The sequence below is a fragment of the Bos javanicus genome, chromosome 16 (assembly GCF_032452875.1).
Source record: "Bos javanicus breed banteng chromosome 16, ARS-OSU_banteng_1.0, whole genome shotgun sequence".
In the NCBI taxonomy this organism is placed as follows: Eukaryota; Metazoa; Chordata; class Mammalia; order Artiodactyla; family Bovidae; genus Bos; species Bos javanicus.
This window is the reverse complement of record NC_083883.1, coordinates 56,040,758-56,057,698: the sequence shown is the minus strand read 5'-3', so window position 1 is coordinate 56,057,698 and position 16,941 is coordinate 56,040,758. Positions and strand designations below refer to the sequence as shown.

At 35.3% G+C, this 16,941-nt stretch overlaps 1 protein-coding gene across 6 annotated transcripts in view; it reads left to right on the top strand.

Annotated features, from left to right (window-relative positions):
- RC3H1 (ring finger and CCCH-type domains 1) overlaps positions 1 to 16,941 on the top strand; it is a 75,623-nt gene that overhangs the window by 33,056 nt on the left and 25,626 nt on the right. For 5 of the 6 annotated variants that reach the window (XM_061381699.1, XM_061381703.1, XM_061381702.1 and 2 more), the window contains 8 exons: positions 141 to 510; positions 2,687 to 2,807; positions 3,530 to 3,769; positions 4,153 to 4,328; positions 5,416 to 5,616; positions 9,792 to 9,924; positions 14,584 to 14,702; positions 16,026 to 16,138. In XM_061381699.1, the coding sequence (XP_061237683.1) occupies positions 280 to 510; positions 2,687 to 2,807; positions 3,530 to 3,769; positions 4,153 to 4,328; positions 5,416 to 5,616; positions 9,792 to 9,924; positions 14,584 to 14,702; positions 16,026 to 16,138 (1,334 nt within the window). In that variant the 5' untranslated portion in view covers positions 141 to 279. The remainder of the gene's footprint in view (positions 1 to 140; positions 511 to 2,686; positions 2,808 to 3,529; positions 3,770 to 4,152; positions 4,329 to 5,415; positions 5,617 to 9,791; positions 9,925 to 14,583; positions 14,703 to 16,025; positions 16,139 to 16,941) is intronic. The other variant, XM_061381700.1, reaches the window with a different exon arrangement.

Below are 16,941 nucleotides of genomic sequence, written 5' to 3'. Positions count from 1 at the left end.
CTGTTTTATTATGGCTCTGATTTTGTCAAAATGCAAAAAAGGTGGACTGTGTTGATATAAATGTGGTATAAAATGTTATAGGTAGTGGGGTGAGAATGTACAGTAAAGGAAGGCAGTCATTTTCTTTCTTTGTTTTTCAGGTTATATTTCACACTATGTGCTGACTGTATTTACAGAAGATATTTAAAAAAAAAAAAAACTTTTTTCAAAGATTTTGATTCCAGTGGAATCTTTGCTTTAGATTTTGTGTGTGTGTGAGTAAATTGTAACTCCAGAACAATGCCTGTGCAAGCTCCACAGTGGACGGATTTCCTCTCCTGCCCAATTTGCACTCAGACTTTTGACGAAACAATTAGAAAGCCCATCAGTTTGGGTTGTGGCCATACTGTCTGCAAGATGTGCCTGAACAAACTCCACCGCAAGGCTTGCCCATTTGACCAGACCACTATCAATACAGACATTGAACTCCTCCCAGTGAACTCGGCGTTGTTGCAGCTAGTGGGTGCTCAGGTTAGTTGGGTAACTTGTTACATTTTTAAATATCTGTATATGTGTATTTTCCTTCTGAGAGAAACTGATTAAGATTGAGTCCTATTGCCTTCTATTTAAATAGATGCAATTCTGTAAAGTATTGTTTAGACACTTTGTTTCAGCACCTTAGGTTCTGTTGTGCTGGTGCAGTGTTTCTCATTGCACAGTAACATTCAATCTGGTGGTTAGATTTTCTCAACAGCCTTAGCTCTCAGATCACTAGAGAAACCTTAGAGGTAAGTCACAAGGACTTCTTAATATTAAGGAAGATATTATTTGCTAAACAATTGCATTTTACTTAATAAGAAAAATGAAGCTGCTTCAGACAATTTTACTTAGTAGATACTAACTGAAATGAAAGCTACAGAAGGTAATGAAAACTGTAGAACAGTACCTTTGGAATCTTTTGTCTAGAGTAGGAGCAAATGCTCCTTTAATACATAAAATGTAAAAATTAGTGATTCTGAAGGTGATACTCTGAAAGCTTTGTGTCAGTATTCTCAAGTTAGAGATCAGTAGTATCTTCAGAAGGTTTCACAAAGCCAAGGAAGGCAGGCTTTTCAGAGATAAATATGATTCACTTAAACAATCCCTCACTGATTTGCATAGTGTGAGTCTGAAGTGTCCTATGTTTACTGTGAATTATTTTCTGTCCAAGTTCTAAATATACTAGAACTTGGACATTAATACTTATATTAATATTAGTACCACTAATATTTGCTGAATCAGTCTTCCTCTAAGTGGATAAAAAGTAAGGAAGGTCGATACTATGTATGCTGGAGATAAAGAGAGTGATTCTAGAACAGCTTATTCAAAAGGAAAACTTACTGGACTTACCTGGACATCCAGTGGTTGGGACTCTGCACTTCCATTGCCGATGGCCCAGGTTCAATTCCTCATCAGGGAACTGAGATCTCAATAGCTGCAGCCAAAAAACAAAAACGAAACCAGAAGCATAGTGCGTCAACACTGTCAAGAGAGTAAGAGAACAGCTCACAGAATGGAAGAAAATAATTGTAAATCATGTATCTGAGAAGAAACATGTATCTAGAACATAAAAAGAACTCTTTCAACTCCATTATAAAAAGAACATTATTTTTAAATGGATAGAGATCTGTACACCTCACCAAAGATATGCACATGGCAAATGAGCAAATAAAAACTTGCTCAGCATTGTTTGTCATTAAAAAATTGCAAATTAAAATGACAGTCAGAGGTATAACTACTATGTAGAAAATAAATAAGCTGCAAAGATATATTTTACAATAAGGGAAAGATAGCCCACATTTTATAGCAAGTATAAACAAAATATAACCTTTAATAATTGTGCAAACAGCAATGAGATACCACTACACATGAATTAAAATAGCTAAAATTCAAAACACAATGCAAAATACTGGTGAGTATATAAAGCAACAGAGACCCTTCATTTATTACTGATGGGAATGCAAAATCGTACAGCTGCTTTGGAAGTTATTATATGATTCTGTTTATATGAAATGTTGTAAATAGGCAAATCCAGAGAGACAGAAAATAGTTTCTTCATACAACTGGAGGAGGTTTGAGGGGAAATATGGCAGGCGTGACTGTGGGATTCTTTTAAGGGGCCATGAAAATGTTCTAAAATTTTGATGTTGCATAACTAAATATACTTAAAGTCATTGAATATATACCTTAAATGGGTCAGTTATATGTTATGCAAATTATGTCTCAATAAAGCTGTTACAGAAATAAAACAAAAATTTTAAAATGCTATAATTTTGTATGTATGTATAGAAAAGATCTTTTGAAAGAATTCAGTTCATTTAATGGGAGTTTTGATAGTGACAGTGATAGAGCGCAAATGAAAGTGTCAGTTGCTCACTTGTGTCCAGCTCTTTCCGACCCCATGGACCGTATCTCACCAGGCTCCTTTGTCCGTTGGGTTCTCCAGGGAAGATATACTGAAGTGGGTTGCCATTTCCTCCAGGGGATCTTCCCAACCCAGAGATTGAACCTGGGTCTCCCGCACTACACTACCACTCCTGGGTGAACCGCACTACAGGCCGCTTCTTTACCATGAGCCACCAGGGAGAGTAGGAGTGCATAAAATCTATTCAACAAAGCATTTGATCATAATTAGTGAGCACTCAAACACCCTTTTTTTGACCTCTAGGTTCCTGAGCAGCAGCCCATTACTTTGTGTAGTGGGGTTGAAGATACAAAACATTATGAGGAAGCCAAGAAATGTGTAGAAGAATTAGCACTGTACCTGAAACCACTCAGCAGTGCTAGAGGTAAATTGGATGAAATTATCCATGCTAATTAAGCACATGTTCATCAAAGATGCTTTTGTGACCATAAAAATTGTGGGCTGTGTTAACAAAATTCATTTATTTATTATAAGCCAAACCCACTGATGTTAAATAATATCATTATAAACCACATCAAATAAAGTAGTGAATTTAAAGTTTAGGTACCGTTTATTGGAAACATTTTTTGAATGGGTTGCAAAAGTAGGTATAAGCATACTAGTGGTTTCAGAAGGGCTTTGTATCATTTGACAACCCTGAATTGTCTGCCTTCTATCCAGTTTTGTGTGGTGTGCTATTGGGGATATAATACAATTGAAAGTTACCATTACTGTCTTGCCAGTATGGCTTGTTTTCATTGAAAAGGTGAGCTTAACCACTGTGAAATGTACCAAATCTGTTAGGACCTAAGATTTGAATTTTTAATTATGAATATTGACTAGCCTTTTAAAATTATGCTTAAAATGAATAATGATATATTTAATGTCATCGTGAGTATTCCACTTGCATGTGGTTAACAGCTTTGTATACTTTTAAACTACAAACTAGGCTTCATTTGTGTGATTTGTATTGTTTATTTTAAATATCCTGATAGAACCCAGAACTATTCCATATACCTGTAAGTCAGTCAGCCCATTAGAGGAAGTTTTTCTGGACTCCAAAACTTCATTGGAAACCTAGAAATAACTCTTTCTTCTATTTTAAAGGAGTGGGTCTGAATAGTACTACTCAGAGTGTTCTGAGTCGCCCAATGCAGAGGAAGCTAGTGACGCTGGTCCACTGCCAACTAGTGGAAGAAGAAGGCAGGATTCGTGCCATGAGGGCAGCCCGATCTTTAGGTGAACGAACAGTTACAGAGCTCATTCTCCAACACCAGAATCCTCAGCAACTCTCTTCCAATCTTTGGGCAGCAGTCAGAGCTAGAGGCTGCCAGTTCCTTGGACCAGGTATATAATTTTATATTTAAAGTATAGTGTAGGCGCTATAGGTGATATAAAAAGGCCAGTTCTTTGCAATATTCTGTTGTTATCAAGTAATGTCTCACTTGGTTTCCTATAATCATGGCGTGGGTAATTCCAGGTCAGTTTTTCAGTACACTTAAAACTTTTCTCTTAACTGTATTAACCTGCTTTCTTAAATTAAATATATGGAATGTAATACAAGATTGCCCCCATATGGTTCAAAAAGTGTAGCTGTGAATATTGGTTGTTGTTGTGTTGCCCATTAATTAAGTGGTACCTGTAGAAATTATTAAATATCACCCTTCTAAGAAATAGATTTATCTAGTATCTGTACATAATAAATTTTTTTTTTTTTCAACTTTTCCTAGCAATGCAGGAGGAAGCCCTAAAGCTGGTTCTCCTGGCCTTAGAAGATGGTTCTGCTTTGTCTAGAAAAGTATTGGTTCTCTTTGTGGTGCAGAGATTGGAGCCACGGTTTCCTCAAGCCTCTAAAACTAGCATTGGGCATGTTGTCCAGCTCCTTTATAGAGCCTCCTGCTTCAAGGTATGGTAAATTTCAAGTTAAAAGGAAACTTTCTTTCCCCAAACTTAAGTAGTAAAACTTGAGTTTAATAAAGTTGCCTGTATCTTTTCATAAATTTTAGCAGATTTTCTTTTAAAGAATGTAGATGATGGTCCAGTGGTTAAGACTTCTTCCAAAACAGGGGGTGCGGGTTGGATCCCTGGTCAGGAAGATAAGATCCCACAGGCCTCCTGGCCAAAAAACTAAAACATAAAACAGAAGCAATATTGTAACAAGTTAAACAAAGACTTTAAAAATAGTCCTTATCAAGAAAAGAAGAAAAAAAAATCTTAAAAAAAGAACAAGAATGTAGTCACTTAGCTGTGTCTGACTTTGCATCCCTGTGTACCATAGCTTACCAGGCTCCTCTGTCTATGGGATTCTCCAGGCAAGAATACTGGAGTGCGTTGCCATTCCCTTCTCCAGGGAGATGGTGTCTTATTAAAGTTCAATTTTTGTTGCATTGAATTTTTTATATTAGATATTGAACAGCAAAGATCAAATCAAGGCATATAGATTTTTTTATTTGAAGAGACTATAAAGCCATGTCAGTTTTCCATCAAGACTACAAACAGAATTGATCTAAAGAGAGAGTCATTAAAGCAGGAGTGCATTTTATGTGGCTATTTGCTCCTGACATAATTCCACATATACAGCACAGGAGCTCCATTTGCCATTTTGATTTTAGTATATGCAGTAACGCAGAACGTAGTCCTTTGTATGCCAGATTGAATCGGCACACTTCAAACATTGGTGTCCAGTATGTTGTCTCTTACTGTTCATTTTGTTTTCCTTCTTAAAGTCATGGTTTCCTGCTTTTGACACAACATATAACAAGTACTTCATGGGCCAGGGAGCCTGTCTAAAAAATTGTTAATTGATAACAAGCTATAAGGAGGCCATCGCATCCCCTCATCTGACACTCAAACTAAAAAAGGCAGTGTTTTTCAGAATAGTTGCATGAGAATTTTCTTCTTTTCAAAGTATTTTCATGTCTCTATGTGGTCTTATAATATATAAACACAGTTTGTTTCTTACTTGACTCATGAGATTACATATGTCTTATTAGGTCACCAAACGTGATGAAGACTCTTCTTTGATGCAGCTGAAAGAAGAATTTAGAACCTATGAAGCTCTGCGGCGAGAACATGACTCCCAGATAGTGCAGATTGCTATGGAAGCAGGCTTACGAATTGCACCAGACCAGTGGTCCTCTTTGCTGTATGGGGACCAGTCTCACAAATCTCATATGCAGTCCATTATTGACAAGGTAGACTCTTTTTTTTTGTTCTTTATTTCTTGGACTAATCATGGAGTTTGGTAATTCATTTATTTAATAAATATGTATTAAAATGAATACTATATATCAGGCTCTTGTAAATTATATTCTCTATAGCTGAGTGTCATGTCATAACTAGTCGCATCATAATACCAGTTTGTTCATATAAAGGTTTTTAAATTGATGTGTAGCTGACATTGCTTATATAAGAATTGATTTAATTAATGTATTACATTTTATCCAGTGCTGCTTTCCATCCCTTTGAGGGTCTCCCGTCTCTATTTTCTCATTGCCTCTCTCCCTTTTATTTTTCTCTGAGTTTTGATCACTATATTTGTTAAACTCATTTTCTCAGTGCTTTTATCTTCTTCCTGGAGCACCTATTTAATAGCCTGAAAGATGTGTACACTGAGGTTTCTTTTGACTCTCAGCCAGGAAAATCTCACATAATAAATTATCAACCATTCTAAATTTGATCAGATTTTCAGTTTATCTCTACTTTTAATTGTTGTTTGTTATGATGAAAAGATCACTTAAGTACACATGAATTTTAGGTCAGACCCCTAAAATTTCTGACTCTGAAAGCTATATTTAATTATCTTAAAGCTATAGAGTAAATATTTAAGCTGGTTTTGTTGTAATTCAACATGAAATTTGTGAAAGTGCTGTATAAAAGTCTTTAAGTGCCATTTGTATATATTATGTTCAATGATTTTTAAGAACTTTCTATTTTCCTTAATTTTTGCTACTTTATCTTAAATCCTTATAACCATAGAAATGAGACTATATGTGAGAGTCCACCCTATATTTAATTTAAAGAAATGTCAGTATGTAAGAGTAGCCTAAATAAAAAATATTTAACACTTACTGAGAGCTTGCTGTGTGTCTGGTAGTTTTAATTATTTATTTTTTTATTTTAATGTGTTAATACTTTGCTTAGAATGTTTTACTTTTTGGCCATACCACATGGCTTGTGGGATCTTTGTTCCCTGACCAGGGATTAAACCCTGGCCATGGTAGTGAAAGTGCCAAGTCCCAACCACTAGACCGCCAGGGAACTCCCTGTCTGGTAGTTTTAAATAATTCATTTAATCTTCTCAACAGCCCTGTAATATTCCCTTTATACAGAAACAGAGGCAGGTTAAGTACATTTCTCCAGGGTCATATTGGTAATAAGTGACAGAGCTGGATTTGAACTTGGACTTCTGACTCAAGAATCCAGCTCTTAACCACGAAAACCTCTTTCCAGGCTATTCTCTCCACCCCACCCCACCCTTTTTTTGTTGTTGCTTTTCCTAAAGATAAGATTCTTGAAATGAGTAGTAGGTTGATGTCAAAGGAGAATTAGGAAATGTGTTTTATAACTATGTGATGCATAATTTTCAGTATATATTATTTGTTCTGTCCTGTGGAGAAGGCACTGGCATCCCACTCCAGTACTCTTGCCTGGAAAAATCCCATGGACGGCGGAGCCTGGTGGGCTGCAGTCCATGGGGTCGCTAAGAGTCAGACACGACCGAGCGACTTCACTTTCACTTTTCACTTTCCTGCATTGGAGAAGGAAATGGCAACCCACTCCAGTGTTCTTGCCTGGAGAATCCCAGGGACAGGGGAGTCTGGTGGGCTGCTGTCTGTGGGGTCGCACAGAGTTGGACATGACTGAAGTGACTTAGCAGCAGCAGTAGCAGTAGATACCTTTACCAAAACTTTACCTGCCACTCCTAGGTGTGAAATTATGTAATAGACTGATTATAACCTTAATCATGATCTTTTAGAGGAGTTCCTTTCTACTTCTGAAGAGAAACTTGACTGACTTTTGTGAAAACTCTAGTAGGAGATTATTAACCTTCTTATCTGAACTGGACTATATACCTAAATGTATACTCTGTAATAATTTGCTCACATTGTGAATTTAATTTGAATTTAATGTCCTAAACTTTCATGCAACAAACTGGTAAATGAAGTTTGCAGTGTGATATTTTGTTACTATATAGAGCAATAGAACTTCCTGTGATAATGAAAATCTTCTGTATACATGCATTGTCCAATATGGTGATCATTAGCCATACTTGGCTATTAAACACTTGACATGTATCTTATGTGACTGATAAACTAAAATTTTTATATTACTTAAAGTTTTTAATAGCCTTACGTAGCTAAGGGCTATTGTATTGGACCATGGAAATAGAGAACTTATTAAAAGTGACAAGAAAATCAATAACCGTACTAAATTAATAAATATGAATTTAGAGTTCACAAAGAGGAAGTGTATCTAATTGATGGGATAGAATGGGCCCCAATAATAAATACACATCTAAAACAGTAACATGACAAATATTGTCTGTTAAACTATAAAGAAACATATTCTCTCATTCATTGCTGTGGTTTGTAAAATGGATTACAGATTTTGAGGGAACTAACTTGTCAGTGAAGCCTCAAATTTTTCCATTTTTAAATTGAAATATAGTTGATTTACAGTGTTCTATTACTTTCACATGCGGGATCTTAGTTCCCTGCAGCAGAAGAGGAGTCTTAACCACCGGACCACTGGGAAGTCCCCAAACCTCAAAATATTCATGGCCTTTACCAAAGTTACTATTTCCAGGAATTTATTTTAAAGGAATAATCCAAACTTTCAAAAAAGTTAGAAATTCAAAAGTGTCATTTGCTAAATTATTTATAAAGGATTATTATAAGGGGATGGTTAAAGAAGTTAACGTTCATCTACTCAGAACACTGAGTAGTTACATGGCCAATAAAATTGCAGTTATGTCAGGACAGATACCCTCTTCAGCTATTAAATAGCATTAAATTTCTTTTTAAAAATGTTAGTGAAATATTTTTGTTAAATCTCAGTGATAGATGCACAGGAATTATAGTAGACAATTATTTTGAAGTATTTTATAATAAAGACGGTTAGATATTTTAAAAATATCTTTGTTATAATGTTAATGGTAAACAAATCCAGAAGTTTATAAATAGCCCATTAAAAGTATGTGAAAAACATGCAAAGATGAAAAAATTGAATAAAAGGCATGTCACCATTTTAATGATTAGTTAGTTGTGTTACTCCATGTTTTTTTAAATGTATGCTATTTAAAATATACCTTTTAAAACGACCTGTAGGGGAGAAAAAGTTTCATACGTGTATTTTTTTTTAAGTGAAAGTAGAAAGATGCGCATGTCATAGGCAGGATGCAGTCAGTTTCATAAGGTGAGAGCAGCCCTCTTCTATATTAATAAACCACAGAGCTAAATGTTTTCAAATAAGAACCCTTAGTTGTGAAAAGTGGAAGTTAGTCACATAGTCATATCTGACTCTGCAATCCCATGGACTGTAGCCTGCCCAGTTCCTCTGTCCATGGAATTCTCCAGGCAAGAATACTGGAGTAGGTTGCCATTTCCTTCTCCAGGAGATCTTCCCAACCCAGAAATCAAACCCGGGTCTCCTGCATTGCAGGCAGGTTCTTTACCAACTGAGCCACTAGGGAAGCATCACCTCATCTTTTCTTTAACGGTCAAATGTATTGGCTCCCTTAGGAGAGTTAGGGCAAGTATGTGTGTCCATTAAGCCTTAGGAAAACACGCAACCTGATAGCTTCCAAGAATCCCAAACCAAATACAGAATTTTTCCGAACTGGAATTAACTCAAATTATGTAGTCCGTGCCAACAGGTGAGTTCAGATCGAGTCTGTAAATATTGTATATGGTGCCATAACCTTTGGTCTATAACAGAACTTGAATTCAAACTCAGTTTGACTCCAGTTTCATTGCTTTTGTTGTTGTATAACATTATCTCTAGACTGTATTTCCAAATTTCAATTATTTGAACGGATCCATGAGGCAAACTAACATGGTGCTGTAAGAACTTGAGCTCTAAAGAGTATTTCCAAATTGAGGAGTTGAGAACGATCTCACATTTGAGGAGTGTAATGACAGAGAGAAGAGAGTATACTCTCTTGGTACAATATACCAACGTGTTGATGCAGAGAAGTGCAAGGCTTCTTCAGGAAGCGAGTGATCCAATTGGCCAACACATGGGATATGGGGGAGGATAAAAATTAAATGTAATTAATTGCAAAAACTGATTGTGATCTTATAAATAATCTTTATTTTAAAAGGATTATCTGGTCTTTGGGGGAAGTTAATATTTATCTTTTTTTAAGTTGCAGACCCCAGCCTCTTTTGCACAAAGTGTTCAGGAACTAACAATTGCTCTCCAGCGGACTGGAGATCCAGCAAACTTGAATCGACTAAGACCCCATTTGGAGCTATTAGCAAACATTGACCCTAGTCCAGGTAAATCCAGGGGGAATTAATGGACTATCCTATATGTGCCTTAGTACTATTCAGTGATTCTTTTGTCTTTTGTTAAATTTCTCTAGAATTTCCCAGAGTAGTAATTCTGAATCTCTTACGTAGTAGTTAAGTTTCTGGTCCTGATCTTGTCTGTCTGTTTGTTACTTCAACTAATATTTATTTAATACTTTTTAATTTATTTTTACTTTTCACCAGGAAAATAGATTCTTTCTGGGATCCTTTATGTTTCTTCCCTGTCTCATCACAACATTGTGCTATATTTTTACCATTTTCATCTCTTTTGACAAAACTCCAGTTTTGTGGGGTTTTTTTTTGTTTTTTTTTTTTTTTTCATTTTTTTCTGTATAACATGTCCTTAGTTGCATTTTTTTGGTTCCAAGTTTCCCTTCTCCACCATAATCTTGTTCCATCACATATCTTCTTTTGCGTGTCTAATTTGTCAAGCCATTTCCTGTTCCTTCTCCTTAACCTGAAAATCAACCAAGCTTCATTTTTCACCTGATACTTAAATCTTGGGTGTGTTAGCTTATATGCTACTGTCTTTATGTTTATTCCTACTACTGAACTAAAAACTTTTAATATTTACTAGTAATTTCCTAGTTTCTAATTCCAAAGGCTTCTTAAATTACTTGTCTTCAGCATTTGGTAATGTTGTTGACTACTTTCTTGATAAACTGTCTTGATACCTTATCTTTCTGTAGTCTTAGGATTCTCTTCTGGCCTGTCTGAATGCTAGTTCTGTCTTATTTTGTTCACTTTGTCTGCTCTTTCCTCTCTTGCCCCCTGAAGAGTAGGCTGCTTGTGTTCTTGGAATTTTGCTTTCTCTACACTCTCTGTTGAAGATGTTTGTCATTCATTATCAGCATCAGGTATTATTCCTTCACAGATAATAGACTCCCAAATACCTCTGTCACTATTATCTGTTCATCACTCCAGACCTACTTTCCCAAATGCTTTCTGAGATTCTCCATCCTCTCTGCTCAGTGTTTCAGAGCAAACTCATCTTCACGTGATACTTGCTCTTCTTCCTGTGTTCCCTTTCTCAATAAATGACCTGATTCTCTGAGGTATGCAAGCTTAAAACCTGAATCTTTTGTCTTACCGCATATCTTTTCCTTTCACTTGCTCTACACCCCATTTCAGACAAGATTTGTCTGTTCTTTCACAGTATCTCTCTATCCCATAGATTAATACTGCTTCAATGAGTGCCTCATTCCTTTTCCTGAAACTAAATGCCTTTCATTCTCCTCTACTCTTTTGATTCTTCTAATCTTATATGCTTACTGCTGCAAAATAAATCACATCTCTGATTTTAATACTCAAACTTTTAGTGACATGCATTGCCTGTAGAATAAGGCTTGGAACACTTGACCATGACATTTCAGAGTAGTAAATTTATTACCAAAGTTGCTTAATCAAATCAGTTTAGATCTATTTTTATTTTTTTATTTTTTGGCCACGCTGCACAGCATTCAGAATCTTAGTTCCCTGACTAGAGAGTGAACCTGGGCCCCCTGCAGTAGAAGCCCAGAGTCCTAACCACTGGACTGCCAGGGATTCTAAGATCTATTTTTAGAACACAATGATTTTATTTTTTCCCCCACTGCTGTGCTTTGAACATTCTGAGCAATCAAAAGATCACTTCATAAGCTCACTACTTCATCAGTCACCAATATGTCTACATCAGTCTGAGCCAATATATTCTACTCCTTCCTTGTGTGACAGTGGATAAACCATACTTCTAGCTAAGGCTACCCTCTTTCCTTAAGTATCAATATCATCTTGTCAAGTATATCCTTCCAGTAGCCTCTGTTTCTTATGTCATTAGTTTTCCTTCTCTATAGAGTAGCTCTGTCAACATACAAACATTTTATCATTCTTTTCATCAAAATCCACTTTTGACATCATTTGCCATCTACCTACAACTCCAATTCTATACTTTTTATAGCACTCTCTTGAACACACTCCAATCAGACATTTATCTCTACCACTCAATCAAAGTGGCTTTTCTCAAGTTCACAAGTGACTTCCATGCAGCTAATTCCAAATATCAGTTCTTGATTCTCTTTGTGTTTGACCTGTTAGCCTTTAACATAGTTGTTTACTCTCTACTCCTTGTACCACTCTTTTTACTTCTAGGCCACTGTACTCTCCTAGTTTTCTTCTTACTACATTGAAATCTCCTTCTCGGCCTCTTTTGCTGATTTCTTCTTCTCTCCATAACCTCTAAACTTTTTTCTTTTTTCCCCCCATATTTTCTAACCTTTGATGTGCATCTGGAATTTAATCCTTGTGTCTCTTCTCTTTTCTATTTATACTCATTCCCTAGATAATCTCATCTAGTCTCACAGCTTTAGATTTTATTTGTATGACTCACAAACTTGGTATATTTCATCAGTTCTGAGGCTCACATTTTTTCAGATTTTAGTATTTCTGAAATTGGGCTGCATTTGTATAATCAGTGACATGTAATAATTAGCAATTTTTTAAAATTTTGGTAGCACATAAAATGATTATACATATTACAGTTGATGGTGTTTTAAAAATCTGTGTAACTTAGTATTTACAGCCTAGACTTTCTTTTTAAATTCTTTTGTATATCTACCTGCCTGTTATCCAATAGTTCTACTTGAAAATCTAATAATTATAAGAGTAGTCTGTCTAAAAGTGAGTTGCAGCCCATATCCTCCACCCACCCACCCATCATTCCTTTTAGTGGCAACTCCATTCTTCCATTTCCTCAGGCCAAATACCTTGGAGATATCATTAACTCACCTTTCTCTCATAAGGTACATCTGATCTTTGAGCATACCGCATAGGGTCTACCTTTAAAATCCGTTCAGAATCCATCTACTTATCACCTCTCTACTACCTCCCTCTTCTATCTTCATGGATGATGGAATAGCCTCCTGTTGTCTGTCTGGTTTTAACATAGGAACCAGAGTGATTCTATTACCCCTTTGCTCAAAAACTCCAGTGGTTTCCATCACTCAATACAAGCCAGTCTTTTCTATGATCTACCAGACCTCACATGATCTGGTCTTCCTTTGCCTCTCTCCAACTTCTTTTACTCTTTTCCCACTGCATTCATTCCAAATTTCACCTCCATTAACATGTCATACTCCCATATTAGGGCCTTTGTACTTATTCTTCTCTCTTCTTGGAATGTTTTTCTCCCCATATATCGTAGTAGATCCACAAGGCACACTCAAACCCTACTTTTGAGTCTCTAATCAAATGTAACCTTCTCAAGGAGCCCTTTACAGGCAACCTTGTCTAAAATTTTACACATACCTGTTCCACTCCCTTTCTTTGCTCTATTTATTCAACTCATCATTCTCTAGATAATTTGTGTTTTGATTATTTATCTTATGTATTGTCTGGCTTTTCTCCTTGAATAGAATAAGGATTTTTGTTTTGGTGTCTACTGCTTCTTGAGCAACTTGAATAATACCTGAAACTTTGTAGGTATTCAGTAAAATACTTTGTGTATGACTGTTCTCTTTACTTTCTCTGTGCCTTTATCCTTTTTTCCTGATGAAGTTCCATGTGTCTTTCAAAGCGTAGTTCAAATGCCATCACCCAGAAGTTTTTCAGTGTTCCAACAGGAAGTCATTTATACATATGCATTCTTGCTTCATTTTGTATTTCTTTTAGAGAACATTTCATATGTAGCTTTGTAGTTAATTTTTCCTTTAGGAAATCACAGCACTTACTAAATGAAGAGTGTGTATAGCACAGCTGCTTTATATAATGGCTCTTCTATTAAACTTTTTAAGCATTCTGTTTACCAGTACTTGACTTATACAAAATTTCAAAATAGACATTACAATTTGGCTTGACTATAGGCAGTTCACAATTACATTTGATCCAAAGTGTGTTGGTCTGTACTATACTCTCATTTTTTTAGGTGCAAACATTTAAAAACTAAAACTTTTTACATAAAAATCTGAAATTTCAGTTTTCCCTGGGAAACAGAAGTGTATCTGAAAGTGTCATCCTGCATCTTCACATAACAGCAGTCAGCTAAAGTTGAGTAGTCACCGTAACCTTAGCTGGGAGACATACTCTTTAACACAGTCTCCGTCACCTTTTTTTTTTAAAAGTACTTTATTTCTTAGGAATTTATTTTTTACTCTATTTTTCAGTGATTCTAATATGAGTTATTTTTTTTTTAATTGGAGAATAATTGCTTTACAATGTTGTGTGAGTTTTTGCCATACAACAACGTCAGTCAGCCATAAGTATACATATATCCTCTTTGTCTTGAACCTCCCTCCTATCTCTCACCCACCCCACCCGACCCCACCCCTCTAGGTCATCACAGAGCACCAGGCCTGTTACTCTTTATTGTTATTTCCAACAATAGGGTCTGATGACAGTTGCTGTTTATTATCTGTCATATTTCATTCCTGTATGTTACCTTCACACTCTCTAGTTATTTTAGATTGCAGCCCCTACTTTAAAAGGATATATTTATTTCTTTAAAATGATGTTTAGGTGAATAAGCTATTTCATGAATAGCTGTATAAAACTTAGCTTAATTCCACTGAAGGGCTGACACTCCTTTACTAATTTAGTATTGGGCAGAACTTTGAAAAACATAGTTTGAAAAAAAATTTTTTATTTGTTGTATAGATGCTCCTCCTCCTACTTGGGAACAGCTAGAAAATGGGTTGGTTGCTGTGCGTACAGTGGTACATGGGCTGGTTGATTATATCCAGAATCACAGCAAAAAAGGAACAGATCAACAGCAGGTAAGGGAGGTGTTTGAAATTTAAAAGTAAGCTACTGTGGTTATCCTTACAGATAAAAATTAACCCAATAAGACGACGAGAATATTTTTAGACTCTGTAAAGACTAGAAATTAAAATTAAAAATCTATTTTTAACTTCCTATTCCATTAGACATCAAGAAAAATGTAACAAAAATAATAAGGTTTATAGAGAATGGTTAGCAGCCAGTTTACTGGATTAGCCTAGTAATTTTGTCTGACGGCATTGAAATTAAGTAATCCTTGCTGGCCTGATGTCGTGCTGGAGTCACTTCACATTGGATATAGCAGCATTTGATTCCGTGTTAAAGGTCATTCCAGTTATATAAACTTATTCTTTTCGTGGCTACTATTGCTTTCTGTTTGATTATAAGTATTACTTTCTAGTGCTAATGCTGTATTTCTCCAGTACTGTTCACATATTTTGTAAATGCTTTTTCTCTATTACTATTTAAATATTTTTCATTCATAATGTCTCTTATGCCAGTGGGACAAATTTTCCTCAGGTATTTTTTAATGGAATATATGGCAGTAAAATATAATAGCCTATGTTATGGCTGGAATTTTAAATTTTACTCCCAAAGATTTCATTTCACCCTCAGAATTTATGTTAGGTTCACTTTATCTTTTATTTTGCCATAGGAAGCTTGAGAAATTAAAACTTTGTTATTAATTTATCTGGCTCAGGTAAATATTAACAATTTCTTTAAAATTAAGAAATATTAAAAGTGTCCCGCTAAGTCGAATAGTACACATATGCTTTCCCAATCTAAGATCAGAACTTTATTTTATGATTAAGACATTTAGAAAAATTAATGTTAAAATTTAGTTAAAATTACTTTTTAACTCCCTGTTACAAAAATAATATTAACTTTTAAGTTCTTCCCATGTTTTGTAGTATGTTATAAAGGAACATAATTATAAGCATAGTTACATTGAACACTATCCAAATCAACTATTAAAAGACAGGTTAAGTATTTGAAGGTCCTAAACTCCAGGGGTTTGCTTGTCCACTGTACAGTGTTGGAGGGAAGATCATAGAGCCCTCATGAGATTGAATCAAGAATTTATGTGATGTTACATGTTTGATAGTTAATATCAACATAGAAAAATCAGAGCTACATTTTTTAAGTAATTTATTTTTGGACTCTCTAAGACCTCAGACAGGATAATGTTCCAGCACTTTTGCTCTGAGTAGTCTAGGTAAGTGTATAAGTTAGTCTGAGTTATTCATCTGGATTGTTCTTTAAATAGTGACACAAAATTTACATTATTTTAAATAGCTAATGTTTAATTTTGATCTTAGCCTCCACAGCATAGCAAATATAAAACATACATGTGTCGAGACATGAAGCAGAGAGGAGGATGCCCTCGGGGGGCCAGCTGTACATTTGCACACTCACAGGAGGAACTGGAAAAGTAAGTTTGAAAGTCATCAGACTCAACCTTCCAATAATTTGTTAGAGAATAATTTGCTGCCATTGAGAAATAGGAAGAAATGTATTTGCATTCCCTTTGATGAATAGGAAATGTTTGGAAAGTAATACAAAACTTTAAAAAAAGCATAGCAAATCAGTTTCCTTACCTTTCATTACATTGTGCCTACAAATGGAAAACTACTTATGGTTAACTAAATCTAGAAGTGAGTCATTTTCATTACCCCCTCCCCCAAATTAAAAGTCTCAGAATTTTCATCAGTTTTAACTGATTGAACTTAACTAATTGAAAATTGCATTTCCAGTGGAAAATTTTGCCCTTTGTCTATCAAGAAGATATTTACTGCCAGGCTCATTTTTACAGATTCTTTCAAATTTCAAGGACCAGATAATTTCAATGATTTTAAATCTCCAGTACAGAGTAAAAAGAAAGGAAAAACCTCTTAATTGTTTTATAAAACCCGTGTAACACTGACACTAAATTTGACAAAGATAGCACAATTAAAGAAAGCTACAGATTCATCTCACTTGATATTTTTTAAATCCCAACTATTACAACTTGGAATTCAGTACATTAAAATAGACACCATTACAAAGGTGCAAAGGTAGCACAGTATAATTACCGTAGGTTAGAGAAGAAGGGTTTTGTAACCATGTGATCATAGCCAAAGATACCAAAAGGCATTTGAATAATATTTGATGTCCATCAAGGTTCCTTGGTAGAACAAAAATATCATAGATATTTTCCCAACATGATAATTATATCTCAAGTCAAGAGCCAGATGC